Raw genomic sequence first — 17,539 nt, 5'->3', positions numbered from 1 at the left:
GGGCCGCGGGGCCGCGGGGCACGCCGGGAAGGGGACGGCCTCCCGCAGGCCTCCCGCCCTCCGCCGCCATGGCGCCGCCGCCTCTCGCCGCCCTCCTCCTGCTGCTGCTGCCGCTGCTGCCGCCGCTGGCAGCCGGTGCCTGGGACGCGGCCGGGTACCTGCTGTACTGCCCCTGCATGGGTGAGGCCCTCCCGCCGCCCTCCCCACCCCTGCCCGCCGCCGGGGCCCGGTGGGGCGGAGGAGGCTGAGGCCTAGGCCCGTTCCCCCCTTCCTCCCCCTCCCCTCAGGCCGCTTCGGGAACCAGGCCGAGCACCTGCTGGGCGCCCTCGCCTTCGCCCGAGCCCTCAACCGCACGCTGGCCGTGCCGCCGTGGATCGAGTACCGGCACCACCGGCCGCCGTACACCAACGTGAGCGCCGGGGGGTGGGGAACCGGGGGGGGAACCGGGTGGGGAACCGGGGGGGGAGCCGGGGGGAGGACTGGGGAGAACCGGGGGGAGCACTGGGGGGAACCGGGGGGAGCACCGGGGGAAGCAGGCGGAGCACCCGGAGGAACCGGGAGGAACTGCGGGGGGCACCGGGGAAGCACTGGGGGGAGGAATGGGGAAAGCACCGCGGTGGGGGGACCGGGGGGCGGAATGGGGGGAACCGGGGGAAGCACCGGGGTGGGGAACGGGGGGAGCACTGGGGTGGGGGGACCAGGGGCAAGCACCCGGGGGAACCGGGAGGGACCGGGGAGGGGAGCACCAGGGAGACTGGGCGGCAGAGCCCGGGGGACCAGGGGGCAGGGCCTGGGCCTGGCTTTGGGGCTCCGGGGGCTCTGCTCGGGGCCAGCCCCGTGGTGAGGCCCCACGTGCTGCCCGCAGCTGCACGTCCCCTACGAGCAGTACTTCAGGCTGCAGCCGCTGCTGCGCTACCACCGCGTGCTCAGCCTCGAGGAGTTCATGGCGGAGCTGGCGCCGCGGCACTGGCCGCCCGGGGAGCGCGTGGCGTACTGCTTCGAGGCGGCGGCGCAGAGGAGCACGGACAGGAGCAGCTGTCCCATGAAGGTGAGGGCCTCCGGCCTCCCGCAGCTCGGTGCTGGGGGTGTTCAGGGGTGGCTGGCTCACCCAAGGCACCGTTCGCTCACGAACGCGGGCCCTGAATCACCACGAGCAACGTTCCCATCACTGCTGATCTGTGCGCCTGGCTGCACCTTCCTGCCTTTCTCTGCCGGCAAGTGCCGGGGGTTCGGGAAGGCTGTTTGTGCAGGTAGGGCTTACCTCTTCTGACCTGACTGTGACTGCAAGGAAAACAAGTCTGGAAGAAAAAATGCCCGTCTCCTGCTGGTCCTTGCCTGGTTCCTGTCTGTGGTATAACTGTCCAACTGGTTTTAAAGTAACCTTTAAAATATTTAATGACTGTGGTGGTGGTGTTCTTTTAAAGCAGCCTTTGCATTAGTTCTCAGTTAACGCTCTTTAATGTTTCACTCTCTCTTTCCCATGGAGCTGATAAGGGACACACAGGCTGTTACATTCAGCCTGTGCTCTTCCTGTAAGGGAGGAACTCTTTGGCTCTGCAGCCCGGGATCTTGTTAGCTCACTCTCTCAGACCCCACGTGTGCACTGAGTGAGCGCTTGTCTCTCCTTTGCAGGATGGAAATCCCTTTGGTCCGTTCTGGGATCAGTTCAAAGTGGATTTCGATAAGTCTGAACTCTTCAAGGGAATCTCCTTCAGTCCTGCGTACAAGGACCAGTGGATCCAAAGGTAGCGAGAAGCAGGGGAGCTGTTGGTGTGCCACTCTAAGCGTTTAGATTAACTCAGGAAAACAAAGCCACAAGTGACTTCAGTCACATCGATATGTTTGGGTGGCAATTGCTCCAGCCTGGGATGAAAACATAAGCTGTCATTGCTAGGTAGCTCGTTGTTACGTGTATCGGATTCTTACCTTTTTGTCTGTCAAAGAATACTAATTAATTTGTTACTGGGTGGGAGGTAAAATGTGCTATCGGAGTTTTGCTCCGCTGTTCTGTTCCCACAGCAAAATGGTTCGGACCTGTCTTGTGTAAATCCGGAGCAGTAGGTGCTGTGTGTTTCAGGCTGTTCGTAGTTTCCATTCTTACCTTCCCAAAACTTGTACTCAGCACTCTTTGCGCAAGATTAGGCGTGCAAGGTTGTTATACTCCCATCTGTTTGATGTTTTTGACTTGTTTTTTCCCCTCCCCCTTAGGTTTCCACCATCTGAGCACCCCGTACTTGCCTTACCCGGGGCTCCAGCCCAGTTCCCGGTCCTAGAGGAGCACCGCCCCCTCCAGAAGTACATCGTGTGGTCTGACGAAATGGTGAAGAAAGGAGACGCCTACATTCATTCCCTGCTGGTTAGGCCGTATGTAGGAATTCACCTGAGGATCGGCTCGGATTGGGTATGGTTCGGTGCGGGGCTCGTGGCTGTAGGTGGGTGGCTGACACCGTGGAAAAGCTTTTGGAGTAGAAGCTGCCCTTCTGGGACGGAAGCCTGAACCCTGCCTGCGTGCAGTAACTCGCTGCGTTTGGCTGCTAGAGATGCTGTTGGGGTTCCTCCCTCAGACAGACCGTCACGCTGCTGGCAGGGGTGGGGGGCTTGGTAGTGTGTTCCTGCAGTGTTTCCTTTCAAACGTGGTATTTTCTCTTCTTCCACCAGAAAAATGCTTGTAACATGCTAAAGGACGGGACGGCCGGGTCTCACTTCATGGCGTCACCTCAGTGCGTGGGCTACGACCGAAGCACTGCTGTGCCCCTCACCATGGACATGTGCCTGCCGGACCTCAAGGAGATCAAACGCGCCCTCAAGCTGTGGGTGAAAAAGACAGAAGCTAAATCCGTTTATATTGCTACTGATTCCGAGCCCTACACGAAGGAAATACAGCAGTTCTTCCAAGGAAAGGTAAAGCTTCTGGAAACGTACTCCAGCAGGAGTGCTTTAATAAAAGCTGGTATTACGCTGAGACATTTGGATTGTAATAACGGATGACTGGGTTAATTTACGTTCCTTGCTTTTCTCTGCAGGTCAAAGTGGTAAGCCTGCAGCCGGAGGTGGCTCAGATCGATTTGTATATTCTTGGCCAGTCCGATCACTTCATCGGGAACTGCGTCTCTTCCTTTACTGCCTTCGTAAAAAGAGAGCGTGACGTGCATGGAAAACCCTCTTCGTTTTTTGGCATGGACCACCCGCCGAGGTTACGGGATGAGTTCTGACCAAAAGCGGAACGGGCTCGATAGTTCTCAGAGCTCTGAGCGTGGTACCTCGCCGAGGGACCACTCGGGTGCTAACGGTGTTCTCCGCTGTGCAGAGCACGCTGCCGGGCTGCGGCGCGCCCGTTTCCAGCTCCTGGGTACTCCTCGCAGTCACTCTTCTGTCTGACCTCACTTCTGCGTTTCCAGGGCGATACCAGACAGAAAAGAAATTTTAAATCATGAAGTTTATAGGAAACTGGAAACTATATGCATACGGTTCTTACGATGTAGTTTATATATCTCTCCATCCTCATTTTTGGGGGTTTGCCAACAGTTACAAAGAAGCTGCTCAGATTTCCTCTCTTTTGCCGTTAGTAATTTTATCTGGAGATGTTGAGAAGCTTCTCATTGTCCAAAACTGACCGTAAGCTCTTTTAAAGAGCAAAGTATTGTCAGAAGTTGTTTGTCAGAAATACCATGGTCCCTGAAAAGCAGTGCAAGATGAAGCTCAGGATAGGAAATGAGATCTGGGTTTTATTGAGCGCGGTTATTGCCTTACTGGACCCACATCACCTCGGTGCCTCGCTTTCCGTTCCCTGTAGTGGGAGGTTCCACACCTGCCTCGCAGCAGTGCTGTGAGAGGGGGCGGCTGCGGAGCAACACCTTGATCTCTCCGGCGGTGCTAGAGAAGCCTGGTGGAGGCGTGTTTACTCGTTGCAGTTACGTGTTCAGACGTTCTTTGTATTGAACTGGGGAAAGGGTTTTTGGAGGGACGTGGATGGAAGATTGTTCGTAGCCGAGTTGGAGACGTAGGGTTTTGTAGCTGTTGATGTAAGGTGGAAGTCCTGTTAGAAATGTAATTGTTTTTAAGCTAAAACTCCTGAAGTAGCTGTAGCGTGGGTTGGTGCATGTTTTACCTAGGTCCGTGTTAATGGTTTCTATTTTTTTTTTATTTCTGTACTCTGTAAAAATAACCCCTCTGACAACAGCATTCCTGTTGGTAGGGCTAGTTCCCAGCACAGCTACCTGAAAGGCGAAGCAGCAAAACAAAGAAAAAGCTTTAGTTTGCCCCAGCGCAGTTTACCCTCGGTACCACGTCAGGGTCTTCAGCGGTAAGCCTCAGTCCGGCCAACGCCTTTTCGTTCTCCAGTCACCTTTTCCGAACACCGACTGCAGAACTTTGGTTAATTCCTAAAAGTGCCGCTCGCGAGGCTGCGCTGCCGGCCTGGCCGCCTCTCGTGCGGTCCACACAACGCCCTCCGAGCGTTCCCGGGGGTTAATTCCGGCTGGGTGCTGGTGTTTTGGTGGTGTTGCTGTCCCTTGCCGCCCCCCCTCCCCGTGCTGTGCCGGAGGTTGGCGGCTCCGTGCACCCAAAGCCCTGCGGGGCCCGGGGGTGGGCGCGGGGCCCGGCGGGGGGGGGGGGGCAGGAGAAAAAAAAGGATGTTTTGGTTCTTTTTTTTTTTTTTTTTAGAAAAAACGTATTTTTCTAACAATAAAGAGCTTTTGTAGGCAATGCTGTTGCCCTGCGCGTCCTTTTGGGGGGGCCCGGGGTTCTACCGGGCGGGGGGGGGGGCGGGCCGGGGGGGGGCCCGGGGCTCTACCGGGGCCCGATCGCGCTCCGGAAGCGGCGGCGTGGGGCGGGCGCGGGCGTTGCCAAGGAAGTGACCGGGGAGGGGGGGGGGGGCGGCGCCGCTCCGGCCCCGCCGCATCCGGTGCCGCGGGAGGAGGCGGCCGCGGGGCTCCATGGTGACGGCGCAGGTGAGAGCGGCGCGGCCCGGCCCGGCCCCGCTGGGTGCCCCCCCCCCCCAGCCCCTCCCGGCGGCCCCGGGCTGCTGCCGCCGGGCCCTGCCGCGGGGCTCGGCTCGGGGCGGCCCCGGGAGCGGCGGCGGCCCGCTGGGGGCTGCCACGGGGCGGGGGGGAGCGGCCGGGGGGGAGCCGCCGACCCCAGCCTCCCGCCGGCGGAGGGGCTCCGGGCCGGGCCGGGGGCTCCCGGGCGGTGCCCGGCAGCGGGAGGCGAGCGGGGGCCGGGGGTGGCCGCCCCGGTCGGTGCCCGGTGGCTGCGGGGAGATCGGGGGGCAGCGGGGCCGGCAGGGCCAGCCGCCGCCTGGGGGAGGGCTGGGAGGCACGGGGCGGGGGGAGTAAGGCAGGGCACCGTCGCCCCCAGTATCTGAAAGGTTTAAATGAGAGAGCGGCGGTGGGCTTCAGGGGGCACCTGGGGCGGTACCTGTAGGATGCGAGGCGAGGAGTTGGGCACCGATCCCAGAACTTCCCCAGGAGATCGCCACGCTCGTCTCTACACCTGACGCGGGGGAGCCTCGTGAGGCCCGGGGCTGTGGGGTCGGCCAGGTGTGCCCAGGTGTGCCGCGTCCTCGCTGCCAAATGTCCCCATCCAGAAGTGCCCCCGTTAGCCCGCAGCCAGCCCGTGGCAGTGCTTGTTTCCTCAGGAGCAATCTTCTGGCGTAGAAGAGAACTCGAATGCTCCGTTTGCTCCCCGCCTTGGTTATACGGAGCCCGTCTTCCAACGCATTCCTTCAACCCTAAGACCCAACGGGACGCTCTGGGGACTGACCCGGGTCGCTCGAGACCTGCCTGGTGGCGTGAAGGAGTCCCCGTGGCAGAGGAGCGCCTGGTGCTGCAGCCTGCGCCGCGTTTCGCTGCCAGGCCCCAGTGGCCAGGCCCTGTGCAGCCGCTCCCTGCAGCTCCGTCCTTGCAGGAGAGTCCCTGTGACCATAAACACCACAAACTGGTTCTGCTTTTGGTCAGACAGCTGGGTGAGTCTGGGGAGAAGCGTAATTTGGTGTGCTGTGCTTTCAGTAAGCTGCACAGCAGCAGCTAAAATAAATGGGGGCGATTCGTGATAGGTTGTTATGAAAATAGCCCACATCAGGGGTAAGATAAATTATCTGGGTCTATAAAAAGAGACTTGCAAGTGAAACGGGGGAATGCCTCAAAAGTTTAGGAAGCTCATATTGATGAGATACACCCAGAGGAGCAGCAAATATGCAACATTTTTTTTTGTTAAAAGTATGCGTTGCCAAATCTTAAAACGACACGTGCTGGACATTTTGCTTTTAACTTCCAGGTGAGTGTGTGCACAGCAATGTATACTCTTGAAAAACAAAGCAGCCAATGTGAAAATTAACTTAATCCTCATCGTTTAATCCTAGTCAGCATCTCTTTCACAAGCTGCCCTTCTCATCAGAATTACGTTTTGGATATTAATTGTATAAAGAAGGACCGGGCTCCTCTTGTCAGAGTTTGTGCCTAATTTGAGTATTTGCCAGTACGTACGTTCCCCATGTAATGCAGATAAATGATGCGTCGCTTGTTTTGTGAGCTTGTCTCTTGTGAACTTGAGCTATAGGAAAATCTCAGGTAGGTGGGGAAGGAGAAGCATCACGGAATCACAGCATGTATTTATATATATAATTACTCATGATGAGTAGATGGAGAGTTGCTTTTTCTGCTTCTGCAAGACTTGTCCCCGTTTCAAGTGTTCTTTTCTATTGGCATACCAAAATACATGTTCCCTGTGGGCCAGAAAATAAGGTCATCTTTATTTGGAGTTGTCAGCTAGGAGGGAAATGTTTTTCTTCAGTTGCAATCCAGAATTCCTATAGCGGTTCCAGTTCAGTATGCGGGTTGTTAAACGCTTCTGGGTCATTGTCCAGTTTGGGCAGCTCCACGCACATTTTTCATCTTCCTGCGAGTAACTTCTAAGTGCTTTCATGGGAATAACGGGGGAGCGAGGCGCTTCCCTGCACAACAGCAAGGAAATTCTGAAGGTCGTGTAGAGGTTTCCATACAGTTCTTCAACATGTTTATTTGTTCCTCTTGTGCTATTCTTTGTAGTGCAGATCTGCAGTCTGGACGTTGAGATAGGAGCGTTCTGCTTCCTTCTTCAGTCCTCTAGCTCTGCTCTTGAAGTTCTCTGTCACCTTATTTGAGAAGCTCTCTGGAGACGCGCAGTTACTGAGTAAAAACAGTTAGAGCGAATCCATGGGCTGCTGCAGATCCAGCTGGTAGAAAGATGCATTTGGAAAAAAAAAAAAAAAAGCTTATTAGAAATCACACTGCATTTCGCAAGCTGTACCATTTGGATCTTCAGTGCAAGGCTGTCGCTTTAGCAGGAACGCAGTCTTTGTGCTCTGTTTTAAATGGCAGCTCGTTGTGCCAGCTGCTGGGAAATGCAACAGCACGTGTCTTCCTCTGCAGCCCAGAGGCACGAACGGCTCGGACCCGTGAACTGGATTTATGCGCCGTGCCTTCAGGCTGGCGGTGAGCCTTGTGAGCCCGCTGGTCCCCACTCAGTGGGTGCAGCAGAGCAGGAGCGTGGCGTGCGGGCCGTGCGGTTAGCATGCGTGAGCAGAGATGGCTTTTATGGAAAATCCCCATAAGTGTATTGGTGAAGGAAAAACAATGGCATAGGTCTGTGCAAACAGTTGTGCTTGAAGGCTCTCAGGCACACGTGGTGGTTTTCTGTTTCCTATAAAAACAGACGCAGGAGCTCTAGCTGAGGAAGACATTCGTTTGCAGAATCCTTTCCCAGAGGGCGATCATGTTAGAGAAAGACGAGGGTGGCCTCGAAGGACTGAGTGCTTTGTGAAATGTTTATAAGTGATAGGAAAGGAGCTTAAACTCACCTTCAGAAAGCTGAGAAGGGCAAATTCTTGCAGGTGTCCACTTCACACCCTGATGTCCTCTGATTGCTTGAGCATTAGGCGAGGCATACCGTAGATCATTCCACCTTTAGAGCTTTCCCTTCTACTCTCTGCCGGATACAAGCTGGAAATGCCGCCTCTGTTTTAAGTACGCTAATACTTGTGCAGCAAGCACAAATGCAAGATCAACATCGACCGGGAAGCTCGGAAGTGGGGCAGGGAGCGGACGAGCCCTGTGGGGGGCCGCAGGGGGTGCAGACAGCAGGGGGCCTTGGGGTGCTCCCGGCTGGGGGTGGCAGAGCCCACCCCGTGCCTCGTCCCGCTCCCGGCTGGCTGTCCTCACCCGGCAGAAGGCAGGTGCTGGAAACACTCCTCTTAGCTGCCAGCGGATTTTGGAGTCCAGCTCACTGGGGTGATTTGGTCCCCTGGCTGGTTTGGCTTGCAGTGCCTGCAAGCCTTGGAACGCTGCTACACTTGGCTGCCTTAACGCTCTACTTTGCTGCCAGCTAGATCGCGAGACGTGGGAAAACTTTTGTGTAACAATTACTTTCCTTCACTTGATTCTTGACAGAAAAGTAAAAGTAACATCGGTTTTCCCAGGTGTGGAAACGGAACATTCAGGGATGGGATGCCTGGAAATGGACAAAGTATTTAACGATTTTATCTCGAGTCCTCACAGCTGTTGTAGCCCAATTAAAGATCTGTTATGCTGTAGGTAGGCTTCAGAAAGTGACTTTAAAAGTTTTAATGCACAAGACATAAAAGCATTTGGGCAGTGTTCCAGGGAACCGCTGTCACTTAAGAAAAACCAGGCACAGGTTTTAAACCTTCCGAGTCAGGATGGTCCTGATGACACATCACATCACGTGCGAGAAGACTGTAATGTAGAGGTGGTCTCATAAAAATGAGACATTTTTGTCAATACATAGGAGGCATAAAAAGAGGCAACTCTGAAAATACTATATTTATGTTTTGTAATCTCTTGAATGTTGGTAGGGAGGTGAAACACGCAGGTGAATCACCGACTGATTTCCTTTCACGAGCCTGCAGCTGCGTTCTGAGCAATACGGACAGAGCGGGTCTGTACTGGGCTTTCAAAGCACAAGATCTAAAACAAAAAGCTAAACTGCAAAGGGAATCAGTGGCAAGGAGTTACATCGTTTTTATAAATAGTTTTAAAAGCGTTACGATTATTTTTAAAGGTCAAGAAAAGGATCTCTGCCAACTGCAAAGGTGAGATTTGATGAAGATTCTTTGCCGCAGAGCCTGTATAAATGATACTGACGGGCTTTGGTAAAATAATACTGTCTTGGCTCAGGCCTTTTTTTAAATTTTTATGTTGTCCTTAATTGTTATTCTTCAAAATCCCTCAGAACGTAATGCAAAATTGTGCTTGAATAGGTGAGTCGAATATTGGCTCTGTGCACAAAACTGCCTTCATAGATGCCTTCTTTGTTTCTGTTCTAGGTTTCTAGCACTGGATCAGCCATTGATCAGAACACGCCAGCCACAGACCTGCTGTCATGTCTAAGTTAAAGAGCTCTGAGTCTGTTCGGGTGGTGGTACGATGCCGGCCAATGAACAGCAAAGAGAAGGTAGCTTCGTATGAAAAAGTCGTTAACGTGGATGTCAAATTAGGGCAGGTCTCAGTGAAGAATCCACGGGGAACATCTCATGAACTGCCTAAAACTTTCACCTTTGATGCTGTGTACGACTGGAATTCCAAACAGGTTGAACTCTACGATGAGACCTTCAGACCTCTCGTGGACTCTGTTCTGCAAGGTTTTAACGGGACAATCTTTGCGTATGGGCAGACTGGAACGGGGAAAACATATACGATGGAAGGGGTGCGTGGTGATCCTGAAAAAAGAGGGGTCATCCCCAATTCATTTGATCACATCTTCACCCACATCTCTAGATCCCAAAATCAGCAATACCTAGTTAGAGCTTCTTATCTGGAAATATACCAAGAAGAAATCAGAGACTTGTTATCAAAGGATCAATCCAAACGGCTGGAGTTAAAAGAGAGGCCAGATACAGGTGTATATGTTAAAGATTTGTCCTCCTTTGTTACAAAAAGTGTCAAAGAGATAGAGCATGTCATGAACGTGGGAAACCAAAATCGCTCAGTTGGTGCCACCAACATGAACGAACACAGCTCTCGATCTCATGCCATTTTTGTGATCACCATTGAATGCAGCGAGCTGGGACTTGATGGAGAGAATCACATTCGTGTTGGAAAACTCAACCTGGTAGACCTTGCGGGCAGCGAGCGCCAAGCTAAGACTGGAGCACAGGGGGAAAGGTTAAAGGAAGCTACTAAAATCAATCTCTCTCTTTCAGCTTTGGGCAATGTTATATCTGCCCTAGTAGATGGCAAAAGCACACACATTCCGTACCGGGACTCAAAGCTAACTAGGTTACTTCAAGACTCACTAGGTGGCAATGCCAAGACTGTGATGGTGGCCAATATAGGCCCTGCCTCTTACAATGTAGAGGAGACTCTTACGACACTAAGGTATGCCAATCGTGCCAAAAACATCAAGAACAAGCCAAGAGTGAATGAGGATCCTAAGGATGCTCTGCTACGCGAATTCCAGGAAGAAATTGCTCGACTCAAGGCACAGTTGGAAAAACGGTCTATTGGCAAAAGAAAGAGGAGGGAAAGGAGAAGAGAGGGTGGGGAAGAGGAGGAGGATACTGAAGAGGGTGAGGATGAAGGAGACGACAAAGATGACTATTGGAGGGAGCAACAAGAAAAGCTGGAGATTGAAAAGAAAGCTATTGTTGAGGATCACAGCTTGGTAGCAGAAGAAAAGATGAGACTGCTGAAAGAGAAGGAAAAGAAAATGGAGGACCTGCGACGAGAGAAGGAAGCAACAGAAATGTTGAGTGCTAAAATCAAGGTAGAATTCTTCCTCGTCATACTTTCATACTTTTTTAAAGCAATTGATTTAGGCAGTGGGGAGAATAGCAGGTTTCCCAGTTAGGAAAGTTATTTCAAAAGAAGTTTCCAGAATAGTGATTTGTGTTTAATCAGATTTTAAAATAAACTGTTTCTAGACAGAAGTTGAAATTCCCTTAGTTTCCGCCATTAATTAGGAACCTCAATATTCATGAGTTGCTGCATTGTTCTTATATGCTGATCTTGTAAGATCTTAAGCAGTCATCACAATAAAATGCGATGATGCATCTTTTCACAAGCTGTAGCACAAAAAAAAAGCTTCATTCTGTAACAGATCATTAACAAGATTTTATACGAGAGTACACATTTTAGTTCTTCAGATTGGCCACGTTACAGCAATGTGTAATTCCAAGCAAGTTACTGTTTCATTTATCCCCCAGTTTTACAGGAATTTTTAGAAATAGTAATTCTCGTAGCAGATGACTTCAGAGAGAGCTGCCCTCATGAAGAAGTCGTATGTAAATGAGAGAAAGTCACATCCTGCGGAAAAGACTTGTTAGCTGGTCACTGAGAGAGAAACTTAATGACCGTGTTTTCTTTCAGGCAATGGAAAGCAAACTTCTGGTGGGAGGAAAAAATATTGTGGATCATACAAATGAACAGCAGAAAATCCTGGAACAGAAACGACAGGAAATTGCAGAACAGGTACAAGGAAGAACATTTGTTGTTTTTGTATAAAAAGCCTTGCTGTGGAACTTCTATAAAACATTGTATCAGGAGAAAGGTAAGAAAGTTTGCACAGGTTTAACCCTGAAATTGATTTAATGGCAATCTTAAATCTCAAAAAAAGGGGCAAGGGCTTGTGTCCTTTTTATTGTTGTATGAAATATGTAGATAAGGTTTATAATACTTTTCTTCCAGCTTTTCACATTAAAGATTTATGTTCCATCTTAATTGGATATGTCTGTAAGTGAAGAAATAATTGGAAGGCCTCAGAGAGTGACAATTCAGCTGTTAACTCGAGGGAAGGGGTGTTTGCTATGTGACAGAAGTTTATTTTCTATTACGCATTTTCTGGTGGTAATTCATGAAGTGCAATGATTAGTATGAATTGATTAAAAAAAAATCTAACCACAACATTTAATTCCTTTAACTGAAACCTGAGCACTTATTCACCCTATCTGATTCCAATAGACCCTCACCAAAATAAAGACAGAGAAGAGCTAATGCTTCTGGTATTTCTAAGGCAAGAGATAGGAAAAACTAGAAGCTAAGGCAAAAGCCCTGGAACCCAGGGAAGTAAAAACATCCTAAGTGTCGGTTTCACGTATGTCAGCCTGGAGGTGGCAATGCAATTGTGGTCCCTAATATTGTACATCACATCCTTCAGAAACGTCGGGAGCGAGAAATCCAGCAGCAGATGGAGAGTCGGGATGAGGAAACACTAGAGCTGAAGGAGACCTATAGTTCTCTTCAGCAAGAGGTGGACATAAAGACCAAAAAACTCAAAAAGGTAAAAAGAAAATTCTTTCACATCCACTGGGTTAGGAATAAAATCAACTTGTGTGTGGAACTGAGAGGAACGTTGGCAAGTTATGACTTCAGCTCTTGTTGTCTGTTCCAGTTATTTTCCAAGCTGCAAGCTGTGAAGGCAGAGATCCATGATCTCCAAGAAGAGCACATCAAGGAGCGCCAGGAACTGGAGCAGACCCAGAATGAACTTACCAGGGAACTAAAGCTAAAGTAAGTCCCGTCACTTCATTTCCTGTCAGTTAGCTTTAACAGAGATGGTTTCTTAGGGGGGAGTGAAAGGAAGGACTGTTCTGCACATGCTTGTGGAACAAGATTTCAACAAGAGAAAGCCAAAACATTCCTCCTTTTCCACAGCTATATTAAGGCAGTGCGAGAGGAGCAGTAGAGAAAATCATCTGCTGATTGTGTTTCTTGTGTATTTCCCATTGTTGTGGTTTTATGTAGGCACTTGATTATTGAAAATTTTATTCCTTTGGAAGAAAAGAATAAGATCATGAACAGATCGTTCTTTGACGAAGAGGAAGACCAGTGGAAACTGCATCCCATAACCCGGCTGGAGTGAGTGTACTTCTAATCGTTTACTTAGGATCTAGTTACAGGTCACATAAAACCCTCTAGTGCTAAGAACAAGGCACCCCAACAGAGGGATCGAATTGGGGATATAAAACGGCCCTCCAAGTTCTTAGCTTCTTGTTGAATTATAAAACGAAGATATTACTCATCTGAGTAGGTTGAATAAAATAGGAATGCACAAGATGCACAAGATTCTTCTAGATGAGCCCAGTAATTATATGTAAAATAAACGTAATTCTGCATGCACCATTGAAATAGCAATAAATTCCTATTGTATTTGTTTCCTGGATTAGTTAGGAAAGCTCTCAAAAATTATTATGCGAGAGCTGTGGGTATATCCTGAATCTCTACAGAGGAAGTTCTCTAAAGCAAATTTGGTAAGCAGGGAGCAACCAAGTGCATCTGTGGTCTGTATGATAAACAACAACAAAAAACCATGGAGATACCCTGCTTTGTGCAGGGAACAGATGACAAGGGATAACTGCTTTATCTTGTTGACTGACTGCTGAGAGCTGTTCTTGGAAATGCAGTCTAGCTTGTTTCTGCTCTCTTGAAACGTATTTCCATGTGGAATTTGCAGATGTTGTAGCTCATAAATTCCAAGAAGAGTTTTTGGTTTTGGTGCATAATAGACTGAGTATCTGTGTTTCTCTAGTAACCAGCAAATGATGAAAAGACCGGTGTCTGCTGTAGGATACAAAAGGCCACTAAGCCAGCACGCCAGGACGTCCATGATGATTCGTCCAGAAGCTCGGTACAGGGTAAGCCCAGATGTGGTTACAACTTTCAAATGTTCGCCTTCCTGGTCAGGGGAATGTGAATTTCAGAGGATTGTTAGTTCTTCTATGGGACGTACGTTTTTACAGTGTCCTGCATAGCTTTGTAAAGTACTTCAGAATAAGCTTCTGGGGGGAAAAGAAACTATTTGTATGAAAACATGCAGGCTTTGATTTTGCTTCTACTTTCTCAGGCAGAGAATATTGTATTACTGGAACTTGACATGCCCAGCCGAACAACAAGAGACTATGAAGGACCAGCCATTGCTCCCAAAGTTCAGGCTGCTCTAGAAGCAGCTCTGCAGGATGAAGATGAGATACAGGTGGATGCTTCGACCTTTGAGAGCACTTCGAATAAAAAACCAAAAGCCAGGTGAGCTGAATTTTTAGTAAGCAGACTAGCCAACAGCAAAGGGACAAATATAATTGCTGTCTGTCTGCAGTTCTCATCAGTAAAGCTATGGCTAACTTGGCTGTAAAGCAGAGATAGAAAGGAATGTAGGACAGTAGAGAACGCTGAGACTGATTAGAGTATAAATCCAGTAAAAAAAAATTGGAAGATTAATTTTGATGAGTAACAGGTGACATTGTTGGGGCTTTTTTGTTTATTTTTTTTCATTTTTACTTCTTCAGGCCTAAAACTGGAAGGAAATCAGGGGGATCCTCTTCAGCAGGCACCCATAGTTCTCAGCTCTACCCACAGTCCCGAGGGCTGGTTCCAAAGTAAAACCAGCAATTCCTCTCCAGGGCGTGAACAGCCTTTGCCTTCTGAGAGCAGAGACAAGTAAAAACCTGCAGAGAGACCTCCCAGCCAGACTCCAACCCCTTTCCCCTGGAGGTGGCCTCTTTGCTGTTTAACTGACTTGTGCCAGTCCAGGTGCACTGAGCCACAGGAAGATACGTGCTTGCAATTCAGCATTTGGCCTCTGTGGGAAAGAGATTTTAGTTAGGAAATCAGAAATGCATGAGGTACGTTACAGTGTATTAGAAGCAATGGGAAGCATGGGGATCACCTCACAGCATCACCGTCTCTCCTTCTGCACTAGCCCTTTTGCTGCACTGGGCTTTTTTTGCTGTTGGGCAATAAGAAGACAGAGTTGAAAGTCATCTCAACAGAACCACCGCTCCAGAGCTTCATAGTGAGAACCAAATGAGGTTAAAAAGCAAAGGATTTATCCAAACTTGACTAGGTGCACAGTTTTTCCTCCTCCTGCTTGAAAGGCTGGCATCATCCTTTGGGGTTAAGAAGTTGGTCTGACCAGGCAGAATGGCAGCTGTCAGCATGTATTCACCACCAGACAGCTGTGCCTCCCTTTAGAACTGTAGGACAAGAAGGGGTCTTGAAAGCAACTTTGTAGAAAGGAAGCAATAGAAATTGAAGTCCTTTACTTGTTTACAGGCATAAGTAAGAGCTCCTCTAAACTGACCTCCTGCAGACCTCACCCCTACCAACAGGAATCACCTTGTCAAAGAATTCATCTGCGTACCAGTGCCAGCTCCACAGCTTTCTTCCTCTCTGTTGCCTCCATCCTTACCCCTGGCATTTGAAACCAGTCTCCACACCAAGTCTGAATGGGGGGGGGCGGCGCATGGCCATTTTCTCAAATCTCCCACTGCTCACAGGAAACGTAGCGTGGGCATGGAGCTAACTGCCTAGCAGGCTCACAGGGCTGACTCTGCTCTCCCCTGTGAGCTGGGTAGAAAGCAGAGCACCTTAATGAGAAGCTGGCTTTTGAGTGCACTGTTCTTGTAAGTATGGCCCCTCCGAAGCGTCTAAGGAGGTTCAGCACACGGTACCCCTTGTGCCTCACCCGTGTCACGTTAGAGGTTTTTCCTTTGCACCTCCTGGACCATGCAGGGCCCGGTGGGAGTGAAAGCAGATATAACCGAGTCTGGGTAACGGATTCTGGCGTTAAATCCAGGGGTTGTACTTTGAAAACAAGGGAGGAAGAACTCCTGCTTTTGACGGTCTCTCTGCAAGCTGCCCTATGACTAAAGCAGGCTGCTGTAATGCCGCAGGCTCGTGTGGCAGGGTTGAGGGAGATGGAACTGCCGTGTTGAAGACAGAGTAAGGTGTCCCTGTCTAGTGTCTCGCAGCTCATTTGTAAGTTTTAGTTCATTGTATATTGAGACTTGGGATGTTATTTTTTCTGGTTGCTGTTGGCTGTCACCCTATGAATGTTTTTACCTATTTCCTCTCCCTTCACTGATGACTTTCTCCAGACTGACATGTGTGAGTGTATGAGGACTTGCCTGGTTTTAGAAATGCTCTGATATATGGACTCTGCCTTGTGTGCTCGTTACGTATCTGCTGAGTGACTTCATCCAGGCTGGAGAACTCCATTGTATCTGACCCCCATGAGCAGAAGGAACTGCACACTCAGCACAGCTCACCTCTGCATCTTGCGGGCATGGTGCCTCGGTGAGCCAGCTGCCCAGGTGGGCCCCGATAAACTCCAAGTCAGCTGCTTTGGTTCATGGAGTGCTTTTCTGGATCACAAGATCAATACACACACGCACACACATATATTTTAGTTTTGGTGGAGGAAAGAGGAGTTTGGCCATAACTGGGAGCAATCACCAGACAAATTTCAACCAGAACATGGAAAGCTGGTATAATCTTCCTTTTTATAAAGCACTGTTTGTGTACAGAGAGCCTTTTACTTAGCTCTTGTTGTATAATGTAACGTCAACTTCTCTTCCCTCTCCTCCGTCTCTCCCTAGCGCATAATATTCTGTACCTTGACATTTTAAAAGATGATTGTATGCTGTAAGTGCTCAGAGAACTGAAGTGAAACAAGGGGTTCTACAACCTGTAACAGCAACGTAATATATATACGCATACATGTACATACCTACGTGTATGTATGTTTCATGGGAAGATGCATTCACAGCCACATGTGTTTGCACATGCGCACACTGCCTCAGTTACTTCTGTTCCATAGGGAATCCTATATTAAACTCATATGCTGGAAACTCCCCTTGTGGCAGGACTGGTACAGTGGAAATCACAGTGCAAACCCAAACCGTTCTCATTTTAGTACTGATTAAGCTAGCTGGTAAATATGTCAGAAAGGCTCTGCTTTTAATTCTGTAGAAATTCATTAGCAAGGTAAAAGAAACTCAGTGAGGTGGAAAAAGAATAAAATTGCATATTTAGTCATTGTATTTAAATCGGAGCAGTGGTTAGAGACTTGGTTAATGTATTCATGGGCAATCTCAGATTGTTACAGAAGCTTTTAGATTCTCTTTTTGATGGACGTACCCTTGACCAGATACTCAGTGGCACTGATATTAAGATAAAATACATTGTCTTAAGCTCTACAAAATGTACTGAACTCTGTGTTGAAGTTTTTAAGAAACATTCCTGCCAAGTTTGCGTGCCTCTGGCTGTTATCTGAACCATCTGGGCTTCCTGCAGGTTAACAGCCAAAGACAGGAAATCCAGCAGACTCCTGGAAGAGGCCCTTGGACCTGGTGCGCAGTCACAGCTTTTTCAGAGGAATGTTTTACATCCTTCTCATCTTTGCTCTGATCTGTACAGTAGGATGTGTTGTTTTTTTTTTTAAAAGTGACCTGCAGCAAAAGCAGCCCGTTGGCTCCAGGAGCAAGCACCACATGACACTGAAGTGTAGGAGTTAAAGCACTTTCTTAAAATCCTTTACGTAGATCTAGCGCCTTTTTAAAAATATTTGCATGCTGCTTGAATCTTCTAAAACATACGCATACCTCTGTGGTAGCATCTTGGATTACATCGATGCATTATACAGATCAGATCAAACTTCTCTTATTTTTTTAGCTGTAGTAAGTCTGCCTTCCCTGCACACGGAGTGCTTGCCAAGTTCCAGAGAGGCACCTGTAAAGCTGGATCTATCCTCTCTTCTACCCGCCACATTTAAT

The 17,539-nt window shown here is 49.4% G+C and overlaps 2 protein-coding genes across 4 annotated transcripts; both read left to right on the top strand.

Annotated features, from left to right (window-relative positions):
- The first annotated feature begins 39 nt into the window (after positions 1 to 39).
- Positions 40 to 4,615, top strand: POFUT1 (protein O-fucosyltransferase 1). The gene is made up of 7 exons (XM_080558725.1): positions 40 to 180; positions 288 to 409; positions 866 to 1,048; positions 1,633 to 1,745; positions 2,209 to 2,401; positions 2,659 to 2,901; positions 3,024 to 4,615. Exons 1-7 carry the CDS (start codon positions 69 to 71, stop codon positions 3,210 to 3,212), a joined length of 1,155 nt encoding a protein of 384 aa, XP_080414851.1. The 5' UTR covers positions 40 to 68; the 3' UTR covers positions 3,213 to 4,615.
- Positions 4,616 to 4,868: 253 nt separating this feature from the next.
- Positions 4,869 to 16,968, top strand: KIF3B (kinesin family member 3B). Of its 3 annotated transcripts, none has more exons than XM_080558697.1 (9): positions 4,869 to 4,949; positions 9,320 to 10,758; positions 11,361 to 11,462; positions 12,148 to 12,270; positions 12,382 to 12,500; positions 12,735 to 12,848; positions 13,519 to 13,624; positions 13,834 to 14,012; positions 14,273 to 16,968. In XM_080558697.1, exons 2-9 carry the CDS (start codon positions 9,376 to 9,378, stop codon positions 14,364 to 14,366), a joined length of 2,220 nt encoding a protein of 739 aa, XP_080414823.1. In that variant the 5' UTR covers positions 4,869 to 4,949; positions 9,320 to 9,375; the 3' UTR covers positions 14,367 to 16,968. The 3 variants fall into 3 exon arrangements, with proteins under 3 accessions (XP_080414823.1, XP_080414824.1, XP_080414825.1); XM_080558698.1 differs by lacking the exon at positions 4,869 to 4,949 and adding an exon at positions 5,825 to 5,962; XM_080558699.1 differs by lacking the exon at positions 4,869 to 4,949 and adding an exon at positions 5,988 to 6,273.
- Positions 16,969 to 17,539: the final 571 nt, after the last annotated feature.

This window comes from Anser brachyrhynchus (genome assembly GCF_964034855.1).
Source record: "Anser brachyrhynchus genome assembly, chromosome: 16".
NCBI classification, from domain to species: domain Eukaryota; kingdom Metazoa; phylum Chordata; class Aves; order Anseriformes; family Anatidae; genus Anser; species Anser brachyrhynchus.
The sequence above is the reverse complement of the archived record's forward strand: the minus strand, read 5'-3'. Positions and strand labels throughout refer to the sequence as shown.